Genomic DNA, 14,470 nt, shown 5'->3' on the forward strand with positions numbered 1-14,470 from the left:
TATTTCATTATCGTTCCTTCTAGTTTTTCCTAGATCTTTCTTACTATTTCTATAATTTTCCTCTGTTCCAATAATCTGAACAACCATCACAACACAGATATACAATAAAGCATAACTTCACTCCTATGATTAAATTTAATCAATTGTTCTCAATTATAATAAAAGATATATTTTGAAATGACTAACAACTAAAAAGGTTAATTAAAGTTAACAATTTGTTTCACAAATCGATAATTTAACAACAATCGATTCTTTCCTAAAAATTCTTTACAATGTGGCATAAATTGTAAAATGAAAGGATTATATCACTTCGCGATGAGTTGCACCAAATTATCACAACGACGAATTAGCATTGCTGTACGTATTAATTTTGATTAAGATTAACATACTATTATTGTTACGATTATTTATCATTAATAATTATTATCACTGCGATATTGGCTATTATTAAGAATAAAAGCTTAGTCCCGCAGTGGGCAGGATTCGAACCTACGCGGGCAGAGCCCATTTGATTTCTAATCAAACTCCTTAACCACTCGGACACCACTGCATACCAATTACGTTTTCAATTTTTTTTTTTTTAAAGAGAAACTAAAATTAAAACTGTGACTCGTTAAACTGACTTGCACCTTATATTGTGTTAAATTCAAATTTCATTTTATTTTCTGTCTGCGTGTGATACATAATAAGTAATTGAATTAAACGTGATGATCACGTAAGTGTCGTACGGCTTCACGTAGCATTAAAAGAAGGCAAGAAAATATATTTACAAAATATAAAATTTAACTGAAAATTGTTATTATTATTACTATTATTATTATATGTATTCGAAATGATAGTGATGAAAAAATATTGTGAAGGGTAGAGAAAAATACAAAGATTAAAGCATTATAAGGATTGAAGAGATTTAGAGAAAATGCTGTTGGAAAATTTAGCGCAAATATAAATTGCATTCAAAAGTATTGGCTACAAATTGAAATTTAGTGGTTTTTTGAGTGGTGGTGTTAGGTTTGTATTGAATGTTTAGTTTCTGTTTTTAGTAGTGTAATAATTGAAGTTTGGAAATGAGATGGAAAAGAAAGACTGAAAAATTTTTATTCATTAATAATTTATGCTACAGGTGAATAGTGAGATAATGAGAATAAATCATCAGTAAATATTATCAGTGTTATCATCGACTAGTAAGCATTGTATCATTATCGTCATTATGATCAGATAGCAATCATATCACGAATGCATCATCTGGTACAATCATCATTAATGCGAAAGAAATCGATGGCTTCATCATTGCCGAAAATTATTCGCCATCGTGAGGTAAGATTTTGCCTTTACTTTTAATCAATTTATTTACTTATTTTATTTTTTTCCTATGATAAATTTATGGAATTAAAATATTTGTGATTGATAGAATAATCAGATGGCGAGGATTTGCTTTGAATCAGTGTGAAATATTAGACTTTTTTTTTTAATTATTGTATTCACTGAACGGATAAGTGTCAAATAAAAGAAAGGAAAAGTTTGATCTTTTCAGTTAGTTTGAAAATTCTATGCAAATTTAAATGTCGTTGTTGTAGTATTTATATTCCAGTTGCATGGAGAAGCAAGACAGCTTAATCGCATGACTTGTCGAGTGCGATTAGATCAGTTAGAATGTCCATATCTAGTCGAAATTTCAGGTGTAAAACGTTTGTTGGATATTACTCGAGAGTAAGTTGCTTCAGCATTTCTTTTTTTTTTTACTTTTGAACATCAACATTTTGCACTAGATCTCAAGAAATGAATTAAAGAATATGAAACTGAATTATGTCTCATTCTTTACTTCTTTTACAAACTTCATTTGGAGTATACTATAGCCATTATTGAATCATTATGAAGTGAATGTTGTTAAAGAGCGCAAAGATCTCTTTTTTATAGTTTGTATTGCATTTTCTAATTGCGTATAACAGATTAATGCAGGATCGTCAGACTATTTAGACGAACTTTTAAAATACATTAAACATTGAAAATATCGGTCTAATGCATTTAAATAAAAAAATTGCATTTTTCTGGACTTAAAAATTTGTGAAGAAATTAGGTGATTAATATGAACAGTCATACACAGCACTCTTTCGAGAGAGTAGCTTCTAATGTTTTTTTTTTTCTTATATTTGACATATCCACAAAGTAATAATTACAATCATAAAATGTAGGTATTTTCGTGGAAGAAAATTAATCGAAATTGAATAAAATATCTCAGATTCTGATTCTCTCAGATCAAGAAAAATATAAAAAACTGTTGATAGAATCATTTTTATTGATATGTCATCGAACAAAGTTAGTTTTTTGATAAAGATGAAATAAGTATAATAATTCTTTAAGTAAATGAACCAAAGTTTCAGATGTATTTTCATAGGTCTTTCGAATGATTCTCGCTATGCAGTTGGCTTGCTCTATTCATTTTCTGACTCACATCATTCAAGTTCAAGTAGATTATTTTTGTTCTTTCAAGATTGTAATCTCAGTTTGTTTTGCTAGCGTAAAACGTGACTACCTCTTCTAATAACTGTAACACTAAATATGGTTTAAAATGTGATATTGCAGTGGGACATGATGAAGACGAAGCAGAGCTCAATGTTATTGTATTTGAATTGTCAGCAACATTGCTTAGACCTGTAAAAATTTTGATATTTTGTTACATTTTTTACACATTTTTTTTGTACATTTATTAATTCTGAAGATTGTTGAAATAAGTTCTGCATTGTCAGTGTATTTGTCTTTAAAATATTTCGTTTTATTTTTTGCAGGCTTTCATTACAATTTTCACAGCCTGGCCGAGTACTGCGAAAGTTTATGCAACATTCCCATACAGCTCTTCACATATCTCAATCGTCGGTTTTGCGTCAGTTTTTTTTTTTTTTTATCTTTTGCAAGGGTTTGAGAATAATACTATGCTTCTGTTATTTATTTCAGAATAGAGAGTGTGGTTTCATTTTCTGAGATGTGTTTAGAAAAGTCAGTGATTCATATTTTCAAAAACCTTGTGATTATTGGTAAATTAGAAACTGTTGAGAGGTTGAAACGCATGCTAAATCCGAGTATTTGATATCTTGGTTCATCTTATTTTTTCAGAACATTAATGGGAAAAAGACGAACTGAAAATTTTATCTTCAAGATTTCAGGAAACAAAACACTGAACCAAGGAACACAACTATGTCAAGGCGAGACTTGGAGCCCTTTTCGGTTATTGCCAAAGTTAAATTTATATTATTTCGTTTCCGTATCACTATCTCTTTGACCACATGCCTTGTAATGTCTTATCGTTGGAATGGCTTGAAATTATCGAAGTATTCTTTAATTCTTTTTTATAGTTACCCATAAGATAGTTTCTTTTTTTGGTGTTATTCTTGTTCTAATTATTTCTTATTATCGTATAAACGAGATAGTTAGAATGTGAGTGATACTGATTTGACTAAGTAGGATTATGTATGCACTTTTTGTTTACTCAGTATTCTTTTACTCGACTTTGACTTATTTTTATGTATTAAACGATGGCATCAGGCAACTCTCTTTTTTATATTATCAGTCGGTTTTGATATATAAGTAATTTATAAAGATCATCCTTAATGAAATTTAGTTAATCATTTCAAAACGACCAATTCACAAATATTTCACCTTGTAATGAGTGCTTTTTCTTTTTTTTTTTTTTTTTTTTTTTTTTTGTTTTTTCTGTCTAGCATTCCATTTTTTGTTTATAGAGCAGTTTTGCGTTCAACGGATCATGGTGGTATACTGAATGGTGGAACTGCATTAATTTCATATCTGTTTACAAAGAATTGTCCTCCTTTGAAAGCGGTTCGTATGTCACGTATGGTATGTTAGAAATCTGTGATTTTTAAAATTAATTTTCTGAGAGAAAAGAATGCAATATACAAAATTACTTTCAAATTGTTAGCTCTGTCGATTGCATTAAGTCAGCTTGTACTTTAAACTATTTTTTTTTTTTTCTGAAAACAGTGAAAAAAATAATTTTCATAAATTTTTTAGACAACATTTGAACATTTGTATAGTACTTTAAAATTGTTAAGTTTCTTATTTGTTGCAGATAGCGCAAGTAATTGACCCAAAAATAATGGATGGTGGTGAAACAGTAATATTTGAGGGATGTAATTCGCAAGATATTAGAGTGGAAGATGCAACTGAACATTGTGGAAACATTGCTCGAAAATACCATTTAAAACGAGTTACTGTTGAAGGTTTATTTATTCTCATTTTCTTTTCATCTAAGTTAATGTGATAATGGTGCCACTGTGTAGTACACACCAAATTCTGCGGTTTCGCTGTAAAATTTTAGGTTGCACTCTTTTTTTTTGCAGAAATCATATCATTAATTTTTAAACTTGCTGAACTTATTCTGGGCTTCATTAATTTTGTAAATAAAATTCAAGTTTATGCATCTAAAGTTTAGATAAGAATCCTTCACCAGCAGGCCTAAGTGAACCGCTTTTCGTTACGGAAACTCTAATGGATATTGAACGTTTGCTGTATGAAATTATGCCTGTGGTTGTTTCTAGGATGTATGGAAATTATAAATATGAAGGTTTAATCGATTATGAGGTATTTTTCTCCTATTTTTTTCTCATCGGAATGTTTTAATTTAAATAATCTTTGTTTGGAATCATTTTTGTGTTAACCATTAGGCATGATGTGGTTAATATTAAAATCTTTTAATTCTTAATCTTTTACTTTTTTCATTATATGCAATAATTTTGGAAGATTTTTATAATGTAACTTTTTTTGATTGACATGATAGTGTTTTTTTCTTTCCCGAACATAATTCTTATCAAATAACTTTTTGAAAACATGTTATGTCTTATATCCACATTGCTTATTACTATTTTACGATGAATTCAGCAACAGAGATATTATCAATAGCTTACAGTTATCGATAGCTTTAATGTTTTTAAAATAGTGAAAGTTTCCTCCTACATTTCAATATTTTATTTATCGTAATTTAATGTTCTATTTATTCTTGAATTATAGTTATTGCTTCCTCTATTTGCGTGAATTATTGTTCTAAATTTTTTCATATTTCAGATAGATCTAATCGATTGTGAACAATATATAGCTAACATTGTGTTAACTGCAGTTATTGAAGCTAAAGGACCTGGTGAAGGGGGTAGAAATTCTGCTTACATTGTTGTACTTTATATCGTGTGGAATACTTTTGAGGGTATCTTTTTTTTTTAGAAAAGTGAAACTATTATGCTTCTGCCTAGGATTAATCTTTATTTGTCCTTTGACAGCTAAGCGAATAGTCCAATTGCTTTTAATTTCTACTGCTGGTATATCAATGCTCTAAAAAAAAACGAAAAAGAAAAAACTTCTTGATCTATTGCTCATCTATAATAACGTAATTATTTATTTATTCTAAAAAATAAACCAGAAGTAAAAACTGTTTTAATAAAATTTAGAAAATATCATTTCAATTCAGGTACGCGTCAGATATCTTCCTTTAGAGGTATGCGTTTGGTTCCCTGGACAATTGCTCATCGTCCTGATCAATGGTACCCGTTTAAAACCATTCTGAAAAAGGAGCTTATACCGGATGAACGAGTTATATCCAACATTCCATTTCTGAATGGTTCCTTTTTTTGTATAATATAAAAAATTGAGGATTTCTTACTACATCAACCTTTTCTTCATGAAAAAAGTTAGCTGATAGATAGAGCAAATTGAATAAACAAAAATTTCCTAGTTTATTAGCTTTTCATGATCTAAATTTTATTGCAAGTTTTACTAAATTATACTTCTAAGTTGATTTTTGCTTACTTCATTTACTTTCAACAATCATGAATAGTACTAATTATTATAGTTTTTAGGTGAAAGTTTGGGTTTTTTGGCATCAGCTTCACCAGGAATTACTGTTTGGAAAGAATTTACTTGCCGATCCAAAATTACTTGATCCAAATTATTTCGAAAGCCTTATTTGGCTTGAAAATCGGAAATATTTAAAATATTCATTGTTCTGTCTTTCAACTAGTTTCTTTGTTTGCAGTTTTTTTTTTTCTATTAATGTTATTATTTTTGTTTACTGTTATAAATAGTCATATTGTTTTCCTCTAACATGAGAAGAGGCAAAATTTCGCTTATTTTATTGCCATTTGTTTTAAAATGATGTTTTATTCTTGTGTTTTGCAGTTATTTTATTTTCATGAAAGTTGTTCATGCAGTTTTAATTCTGATGAAATGGAAGTGCTTTGAAAAACTCATGGAAACATTCCAGGACTATGATTGCTCATCTGAATATAAAGTTTTTTTTTAATTTAAACATTCTGTAATTTTTTACAGACAAAAGTAAAAATTTTAATATGTGTTGTGGTAATATACATAAAAACAATTAATCTATCCATTCTTCTATCCATGATAAATAGAATTTTTGCTTGGAACATTCCAATGAAAATAGTTTCAATTCATTATTTCACTACAAATATTTTACAAATACTCCACTTCTTTACAATTAAAAAATGTTACTATAACTTACAAAAATTTTAATTACTTTCTTGACAACATTATATTAATTTTTTCTTAATGTCAAAATTCTTCATTTTTTCATTTCATTTTATGTCCAAGTACTCTTCTTTTCCTCTAAAATATGCTTTTCATATTTTCATTATGATTATTACTGAATTTTCTTTTATTAGAAAACCTACTGAATAGTAAAATTAATTACATTTAATGAAATGAAAATAATAATTAAGCCTAACAAATATACCATTGCATCCTACTTTATCTGTTAAGAAAAAAAAATATAAAATGTAGCCTAAATAGGAAATGTTAGCATCAATATCTTGCAATATGAGTTATCTGAAGGGATTACAAAAATAAAGAAAATGAAGTTCAAATTTAAAAAGAAATTAGATTATTCCATTGATAGCAAATATTATTTATTTAAAAATAAAATCAGATTAATAGTGCTTTTCTCGAATATCATGATAAATAGCACAAAAATTGCAAATCATTTTACTTTTCCTGAAAAATATTTTAATGAATTTCCTTATTCCATACATTTTTATCTGTTATTATTATTAAAATAACTGCTTTAATAATTTCACTTAACGTAATACTAAAACAGAAATTATAGGTTCCATAATTCAAAATTTTACTTTCATTTTAACTTAATTTTAACTTCTGTATTTTGCATTAATATAGTTCTCTCACTTATAACAATATAATTGTGTATGACTCAGAAGTATTAAATAAATAAAGTAAAAATTCCACTGCGCTAAAAACAAAATTTCAGGAAAAGTAGTTTAAATGACTCTCATAAATCTGTTTTATAAGTCTTTTTCTATTAGCAAATATAATATACAGAAGATATCACTCTGATATCACCCTAATATCACCAACTGTCGCCCTAATATCACTAACTTTCACCCTAATTTTTTTTACAATATTATTTGAATGATCAATTTTAATTGTCATTAATAAAAATTAGGAATTCCACCTAGATAATGACAAAGTATTATATAGTTGGCATCTTATGTTTAATTTTTTGCACTATATATACCTTATATATTCATAATATTTCTAGGTTTTTACCTATATAAGTTGAAACTCACTTATAAAGCGTTTAGGACAGTATAATATACTAATTTGTAGGAGTGAAGAGTAAATACTGTCTACCACGACATATCTTTTGCCTTTTTTTTGCCTAGTAAATTTCCAAAATATTTATGACTAAAGGTTAGTTGCAACAAGAAGCAACTAAGTCACGATTATTAAATATTTAAAACATAAAAAAAAATATTAAAGACTTCTTTACACCCAGGTCTTTTATCCTGTTCTTTTCACATCCTATAACTGAACTATCAATCTCTTTTGTAACTAAAAAACGGCATATTAACTGAACTGTTTGCAATAGACTTTCAGAAATGCTAAGTGATGTCGAATAACGATAGAGCTCTCCGTAAATCACTACCCAATACTGCTTTATCGAATAACGATAGAACTCTCCGTAAATCACTACCCAATACTGCTTTATCGAATAACGATAGAGCTCTCCGTAAATCACTACCCAATACTGCTTTATCGAATAACGATAGAGCTCTCTGTAAATCACTACCCAATACTGCTTTGTCGAATAACGATAGAGCTCTCTGTAAATCACTACCCAATACTGCTTTGTCGAATAACGATAGAGCTCTCTGTAAATCACTACCCAATACTGCTTTGTCGAATAACGATAGAGCTCTCCGTAAATCATACCCAGTACTGCTTCCCTCAGATTAAATATAATATCTTTATCCATAGGCCAGTATATCCATCACACTTTTAGTAGATACTGCACCACCTTTATTACACAGGACTGCTTGATTCATTAAAAATGAAACGTTCCGCATTGAATTGCCAGAGTGGCGCGCAATTAACTCTACTGCTTCCTTTTCAATGAAATAATTTCCTCTCTGTGAGACTTGATTTCTGTAGTTAAATAATGGACTATCAAGGTGATTACGGCTTTCTTTTCAGAACTTATTAAGTTTTGCTTTAGCTACTACAACTGGTATGTCAATAGGTGCTGTGTAAGAATTTCTGAATAGGGTTCCAAAGTATACTACCCATTCAGATTACATAAATATAGCACTTGACTCCAGTAAAAAAAATTCAGACACGACTTATACCCTGAATACAAAGCAAACAGAGTAACTCCTCCTGAGGATTTAATTCCACAGTTCGTAATACTGAGGAAAGCAATAGAAGCTTTTAATCTCAGTTATGAAGAGATTGAAGGCTATGAAGCAGATGGCATAATTGCAACATTAACTGCAAAATATGCCAACCACCAAGATTTAAAAGTGGTAATAATTTCGTCAGATAGAGATTTGTTTCAGCTCTAGAACTACAACAAGTTTTAATATTCGATCCTATCAAAAACATATACATCGATGAAAAACAAGTAACAGAAAAATCTGGTGTAAATTCAAATATTTTTTTTCTCTAACTGAAGGTATCTGACAACATTCCTGGCGTTTCAGAAATAGACCCAAAGACTGCAGCTAATTTGCTGGATACATTTAATTCGTTGAGTAATATCATAGAAAACATCAATAACATCAAGCAAACATCCCAATATCTGTGCTCTGGATAATACTCACTTCAGGATTACTACTTTCTACTGGAAATTTGCCGGCATCATGCTATATATATGCCTGCTATATAAAAAGGTTGATTGTGTATCTACTCATAAGATACTAAAAAGGTTGATTGTGTATCTACTCATAATATACATGATACAAAAACCAATGGCCATTACTTGAAAGATTTTCAATTTATTTTTATTGAACTACCTAAATTGTCTAGGAGTAAAGTAGAGCAATTAATAAATATAGTAGAGCATTGACGCTTCTTTTTTAAGAATGCAGAGGATACCACTGAAACAGATGTAAAAGCTAGCATACGATGGGTTAAATGAGTTCCGTTGGAATGAAGAAGATAAAATAGCGTATGAAGAAAGAGGAATCTAATGAATCTACAGAAAGACAAAGCCATCCTTGAATACAGCTACTAAAAAAGGTAGAGGAGAAGGTGTCAAAACCAGCAAAGAGAGAGGCATCAAATTGGAGCAGAGAAAGGTAAGAGTGAAGAAAGCTAAAATAGTAGTACCGAAAAATTCACTTAAGGCAGGTATGTCTATAAGTCTTCCAACGTTGAAAAGAGAAATAATAAAATCAAAAGAACTAAACCTAGTAGAAAAAATAAAAATAGAACAAATAATTATGAAATCAATAACTTCAGATGCTAGCAAGAATAGTAATGAAAATCATTCTAATGCAGAAACAAATGAATACTACCGGAATTATTTACCACACCAGGAAGAAGTCTAACGCACACATCAACAACTACTATCGCTGCTGGTTCACCTCCTGAAACAGTATGAGGAGTATGCTCACCCATACCCTCAAATCGACCACATGATGTCGTTACATGAGGAAATCCTACCAACAATAAACTTCCCATTATCAGTTATAAGTCCTCTTGTGCGTTTTCACTCCATTCTATCATTTCAGCATTGCGGACTGTCTGTAAATCATTCTGCGCCGACTGATTCAACTTATCCTCTTTTACATTTGCTTTTATTTTCCTCACGAGGTTTAATATCTATCTACATGAATATCTCCCATTTCTTCAGAATGCTTATCACAGATAAGCTCCTCCTTCCTTATTCGGCCAATTCGATTGTGCACAGAATTACAGCTATAGTTGGTGATATATTTGTTCAGTAATGTATGGCAGAGAAGGTGCAAAGCAAATAACCGCAAAGTAGTATTCAACACATATGTCAAACTTTGTTTGCCTCTCTGCTTACTTTATCTCCATATGCACTTGTTGTTTGTTGCTAATTCCAAGTGATTGTCACAAAAGTCTTTCCAAAAAAATCCTTCTACTGCACCCAAAGCTTCACAGTATTCAAATTGTAATAAGTTATTCGTTGCTATAACTTTATATAGTTTAGACAGTATCTATTGATCCATGTCTCAGCTGGATACCTTTCCATGAATTAGAAACAAACTTGCTGGCATTGAAAAGTTTTGTAACGAGGCACTTGCCAATTTTGATATGTTTTCAGAGTTAACTGTATCAACTCCAAGTCTTCAGTCTGCTGTCCAATAACACACTACATCTGCACCGTATGTATCAAGTATCGATTTTGGAGTTATTATATTACCTTTGATTCACTCCTTCCTCTGCACAATCATCATTCAAGCAACCCTCAAAGAAAGTTCCTTTCTCCTTTTCTGGAATATTGAAATAATTTGGAGATATTTCAGAAAAAGACAAAAAATTGCTTATTTTCTCCATATTCAATAAACACAGCTTGCAAAAAAGACTGTACACGTTTTGCACAAGCAATATTCAGCTGGGTAGAGCGTTGCCCTTCAGAGGTAGGAGATGTCGGCAAGGGTGCAGCAGGAGAGTCATCGATGGAGGAGCGTGTGGCAGGGATGGGTAATGGCACTGCAACAGGCGCAGCGCTCGGTAATTGCAAGAGCAGCAAGAGAGGCAAGAGCTGGAGCGTCAAAGAGTGATGCAAGCTCACTTAGCTTATTCTGGGCAAAACATGCACAATTGCGCACTTTCTTCCCAAGTGACGTCATGACAATAAATAGGTAGCATTGGTATTATTGATTACAGTAGCCCAGAGGTATCAGTAATAGTGCTGAGCTGAGTTGAGCTAGATGACATCTTGAACACTTGTATTCTCAAAGAATCAGTAATATTACCATATAAGCAAATCAGTAATATTACCATATAAGTCACATCTATTCTTGCAGTAACTTTCTCATTGCCAATCCCAATGAAATACAATCTAATAAATGCACTGAGAGAAATGGCTAAAACTATGAATATAGTAACTAATAGCTTAGCGGTGAAGTTGTGCTCAAGCCTCTGCCAACAAGGAGAATAGTTAAAGCTGAAGATGATGAAATAATGCAGATTAGGTTTTATGTAATGAAATAATTGCCTGGTATTAGATCGCATCTTATTTTGAAGTTTCTAAAGTTAAGTTATGGATTTTGACTTCAGGAGAAAGAGGAAAGGTATAGTATAAAGGAACTAGTCTATAGCGTGTCTTTTAAAAGAAATACGCTCACGAAGATTTAATATGATAGTCTGATTTCTACTAAGGAAAGCATTATGCCAAATGCAATGCTCGAAAAAAGAGGAGCCGCCGTAGCTAAGCAGTGGCAAAGTTATGCTAAGTGGTTAGAAGAGTGTCCAACGTTACCCCTATGTTTATTGTAAATTGTGTAATAAAGTGAATTGAGATATCCAAAGTTAGCAGCAGATTAAAGGCAAAAGAACTCCATATAGAAGTTGTCGTGAAAGACGAAATATTTAAATTATTATATCCAAAACTAACAAATTCCTCTTATCTATTCCTTTTCCTCACACAACAAAAACCCTTTGTTAGCAAACCATTTGTTAGCAAAACCCTTTATTAGCAGTCTTTGTTTCACATCAGTTAAATATCCTCTGCCGGATATCTGGTCAGCTCAGTTCTGCATATAAACCATCGTCCTCCATACGGTGGTCCTTTCTGCATTTTGGGGTGGTTTTGATATCATTTTAATGTTTTATAATTATATCTTTCGTTACGCGTTTGTTAATCGGTGTAGCATCCGTACGACATGTATAAAGCGCTATTATTTGCTTCATGATAAATAAAGGTTTAATTACCCAAATTTGAGGTTTCACGACAAAAAATAATTTTGGTGCCCGAGGTGAGGTATGTCGGCCAGTAGAATTGCTCAAGCCCCAGCTACCCAAATGGGCTATAAAGCTGAACTGGTTCGAAGAATTGGAGAGGTTTTCAAAATGGAACCATTTAATCTGGATTCTACTGCAGGAGTGATGAACGTACCACATTGGATTCAAGATCATGATTACTGTGTTCTGGTATCGGCTATTGATATGTTTTTCAGAAAATTCCCAAACCACAAATTCGAAAAATATCGAGCATGTACGTTAGGTACATTCTTAAAAGATTGTGTAGTCATAACATCCCTGAACCAGGCAGCACAGTGTCTTTCCATTGAACCAGGTGTCTTGCTCCAATATGTATTCAGCAAAGATATCGCTGATGATGTCAGACGGCTTATCGGAGGGGGGCCGCATGAAGAGAAGAATGTTGATCACTCATACTTCCAATATATGAGGGAAATGAATCTAATACCTCGATCTCCATATTCGGCATCGATCAATCCCAACCTTTTTACTTGGTGTCAATTCATTGGGGTTCTAATGGGAAAGAGACGATCAGTCTACGCAAGATTATTAGACTGTTTCAGCCCATCCATGCTTCTCGTTTATGCTTCATACGTCGTTTATTACATCTCCGGAGCACCAGACGTTAATCTGATTTTTGCAGACTCAGTTCAGAAAATGGAAACTCTCCAGAGAAAAACTCGTGAGACACTGGGAAAGTACCCTTAAAACTCTCAATGTTTTTTGGGAAATCTGGAGAACCGAATATTTAACTAGCCTCAGAGAACGCACGCAAAGGGAAATTACCTCATCCAAAGGAGCACAAAAAAGAACTCCAAGAAACGGAGAGATTGTACTCTTAAATGAATCGGGAATTCCAAGAGGAATGTGGAAATTATTACGGATCAAGGACATCAAAATCGATAAAGACGGTAAAGTTAGGAACGTTCAGGTGGAAACTCCCACTGGGAAACTTCTCGATCGTCCAATAAATGTCTTATATCCTCTCGAAGTTAATGATGAAGAAATTCATCTTGAACCTAATAAGAAAGAAAATATGAAAATTCCGGAAACCGAACAGAACACTGAGGAGCTCCAGGAACCTATTACGATGCGAACTAGGAGCAATACAAAACGACAATCTCGATTAAAGGAGGACCAAACAACTATCACCGCACCATCATCAGAAACCTGTAGAGATTTACACGATCAAAAACAGATCAATGGAAGTAAACAACCCCCACTTTCTTATGAACCCCACGCATTACCCACCTTTTCTGGTCGGGAGTGTCGTGAAAGACGAAATATTTAAATTATTATATCCAAAACTAACAAATTCCTCTTATCTATTCCTTTTCCTCACACAACAAAAACCCTTTGTTAGCAAAACCCTTTATTGGCAGTCTTTGTTTCACATCAGTTAAATATCCTCCGCCGGATATCTGGTCAGCTCAGTTCTGCATATAAACCATCGTCCTCCATACGGTGGTCCATTCTGCATTTTGGGGTGGTTTTGATATCATTTTAATGTTTTATAATTATATCTTTCGTTACGCGTTTGTTAATCGATGTAGCATCCGTACGACATGTATAAAGCGCTATTATTTGCTTCATGTTAAATAAAGATTTAATTACCCAAGTTTGAGGTTTCACGACAGAAGTTGTTCACTCTCTAATCCTTTAAATTGCCGTACTGTCTTAAACGTTTTATAGGTGCGTTTCGATTTTTAGAGGTAAAAACCTGAAATTTAGGTAAGATTTATAAAGGCATGAGGTGTAAATAGTGCAAAAGTTAAAAAATACGAAGCCATCCCTGTTATACGCTTAATCTGTACAGATTGAGAATAAATAAACATCTTCAATTCATGATAAAGGGTTGGCAAGGTTTATCAAGTTGTACAGCTTTTGGTTGTAACACAGCTTGATATTATACATTAAGGTAGCAAAGCATCAGAAGAAATACTGTTTTTATATTGTTCAAGAGAGGACAGTAGAAAATTGGCATCTGTTGGGGGGCAATTTTGTAAGAGAGTTCCTAAGATTTATAGAGCTATAAAATGGTAATGTAAGGCTATACTTTTTTCGAAATTTCGATGAATTATATTTTGCATCTACAGTTTAAATGTTATAAGGAAGCTTAAAATTATAAGTTAAAAAATATAGTTGAATATTTGCAAAAAATAGTGTATTACTATTAAGTTAATTTCTTATGGCTTTTTCTAAATTC

General features: G+C 31.7%; 4 protein-coding genes, 1 non-coding gene and 6 pseudogenes across 11 annotated transcripts; 6 read left to right on the forward strand and 5 right to left on the reverse strand.

Annotated features, from left to right (window-relative positions):
- Window positions 1–468: 468 nt before the first annotated feature.
- Window positions 469–550, reverse strand: Bm14603. The gene has a single exon. It is a non-coding gene; the product is annotated as a tRNA-Ser (tRNA).
- A 683-nt stretch (window positions 551–1,233) lies between these two features.
- Window positions 1,234–5,941, forward strand: Bm10182 (Uncharacterized protein; the record flags this gene model as incomplete). Its single annotated transcript, XM_043076290.1, has 12 exons — window positions 1,234–1,314; window positions 1,589–1,707; window positions 2,379–2,464; window positions 2,581–2,651; window positions 2,784–2,878; window positions 3,159–3,323; window positions 3,735–3,849; window positions 4,082–4,232; window positions 4,445–4,593; window positions 5,074–5,209; window positions 5,471–5,620; window positions 5,859–5,941. 12 exons carry the CDS (start codon window positions 1,234–1,236, stop codon window positions 5,939–5,941), a joined length of 1,401 nt encoding a protein of 466 aa, XP_042932224.1.
- Window positions 5,942–7,786: 1,845 nt separating this feature from the next.
- On the reverse strand, window positions 7,787–7,966 carry Bm18528 (annotated as a pseudogene). The gene has a single exon. A coding segment is annotated over exon 1 (180 nt).
- Bm17334 (Uncharacterized protein) lies at window positions 7,914–9,993 on the reverse strand (the record flags this gene model as incomplete). The annotated part of the gene is made up of 2 exons (XM_001896809.2): window positions 7,914–8,258; window positions 9,841–9,993. 2 exons carry the CDS (start codon window positions 9,991–9,993, stop codon window positions 7,914–7,916), a joined length of 498 nt encoding a protein of 165 aa, XP_001896844.2.
- Window positions 8,524–8,640, forward strand: Bm18529 (annotated as a pseudogene). Its single transcript has one exon. A coding segment is annotated over exon 1 (117 nt).
- Window positions 9,227–9,535, forward strand: Bm18530 (annotated as a pseudogene). The gene has a single exon. A coding segment is annotated over exon 1 (309 nt).
- Bm18531 lies at window positions 9,230–9,535 on the forward strand (annotated as a pseudogene). The gene has a single exon. A coding segment is annotated over exon 1 (306 nt).
- Window positions 9,994–10,002: 9 nt separating the features above from the next.
- Window positions 10,003–10,281, reverse strand: Bm18532 (annotated as a pseudogene). The gene has a single exon. A coding segment is annotated over exon 1 (279 nt).
- A 645-nt stretch (window positions 10,282–10,926) lies between these two features.
- Window positions 10,927–11,587, forward strand: Bm8232 (Uncharacterized protein; the record flags this gene model as incomplete). Its single annotated transcript, XM_001896808.2, has 2 exons — window positions 10,927–11,144; window positions 11,563–11,587. 2 exons carry the CDS (start codon window positions 10,927–10,929, stop codon window positions 11,585–11,587), a joined length of 243 nt encoding a protein of 80 aa, XP_001896843.2.
- Bm18533 lies at window positions 11,176–11,517 on the reverse strand (annotated as a pseudogene). The gene has a single exon. A coding segment is annotated over exon 1 (342 nt).
- Window positions 11,588–12,267: 680 nt separating the features above from the next.
- On the forward strand, window positions 12,268–13,555 carry Bm8231 (Uncharacterized protein; the record flags this gene model as incomplete). Its single annotated transcript, XM_043076291.1, has 2 exons — window positions 12,268–12,774; window positions 12,908–13,555. The coding sequence occupies 2 exons, from the start codon at window positions 12,268–12,270 to the stop codon at window positions 13,553–13,555; spliced, it is 1,155 nt and encodes a 384-aa protein (XP_042932225.1).
- Window positions 13,556–14,470: the final 915 nt, after the last annotated feature.

Source organism: Brugia malayi (assembly GCF_000002995.4).
Source record: "Brugia malayi strain FR3 genome assembly, contig: Bm_v4_Chr1_scaffold_001, whole genome shotgun sequence".
Taxonomy (NCBI): Eukaryota; Metazoa; Nematoda; class Chromadorea; order Rhabditida; family Onchocercidae; genus Brugia; species Brugia malayi.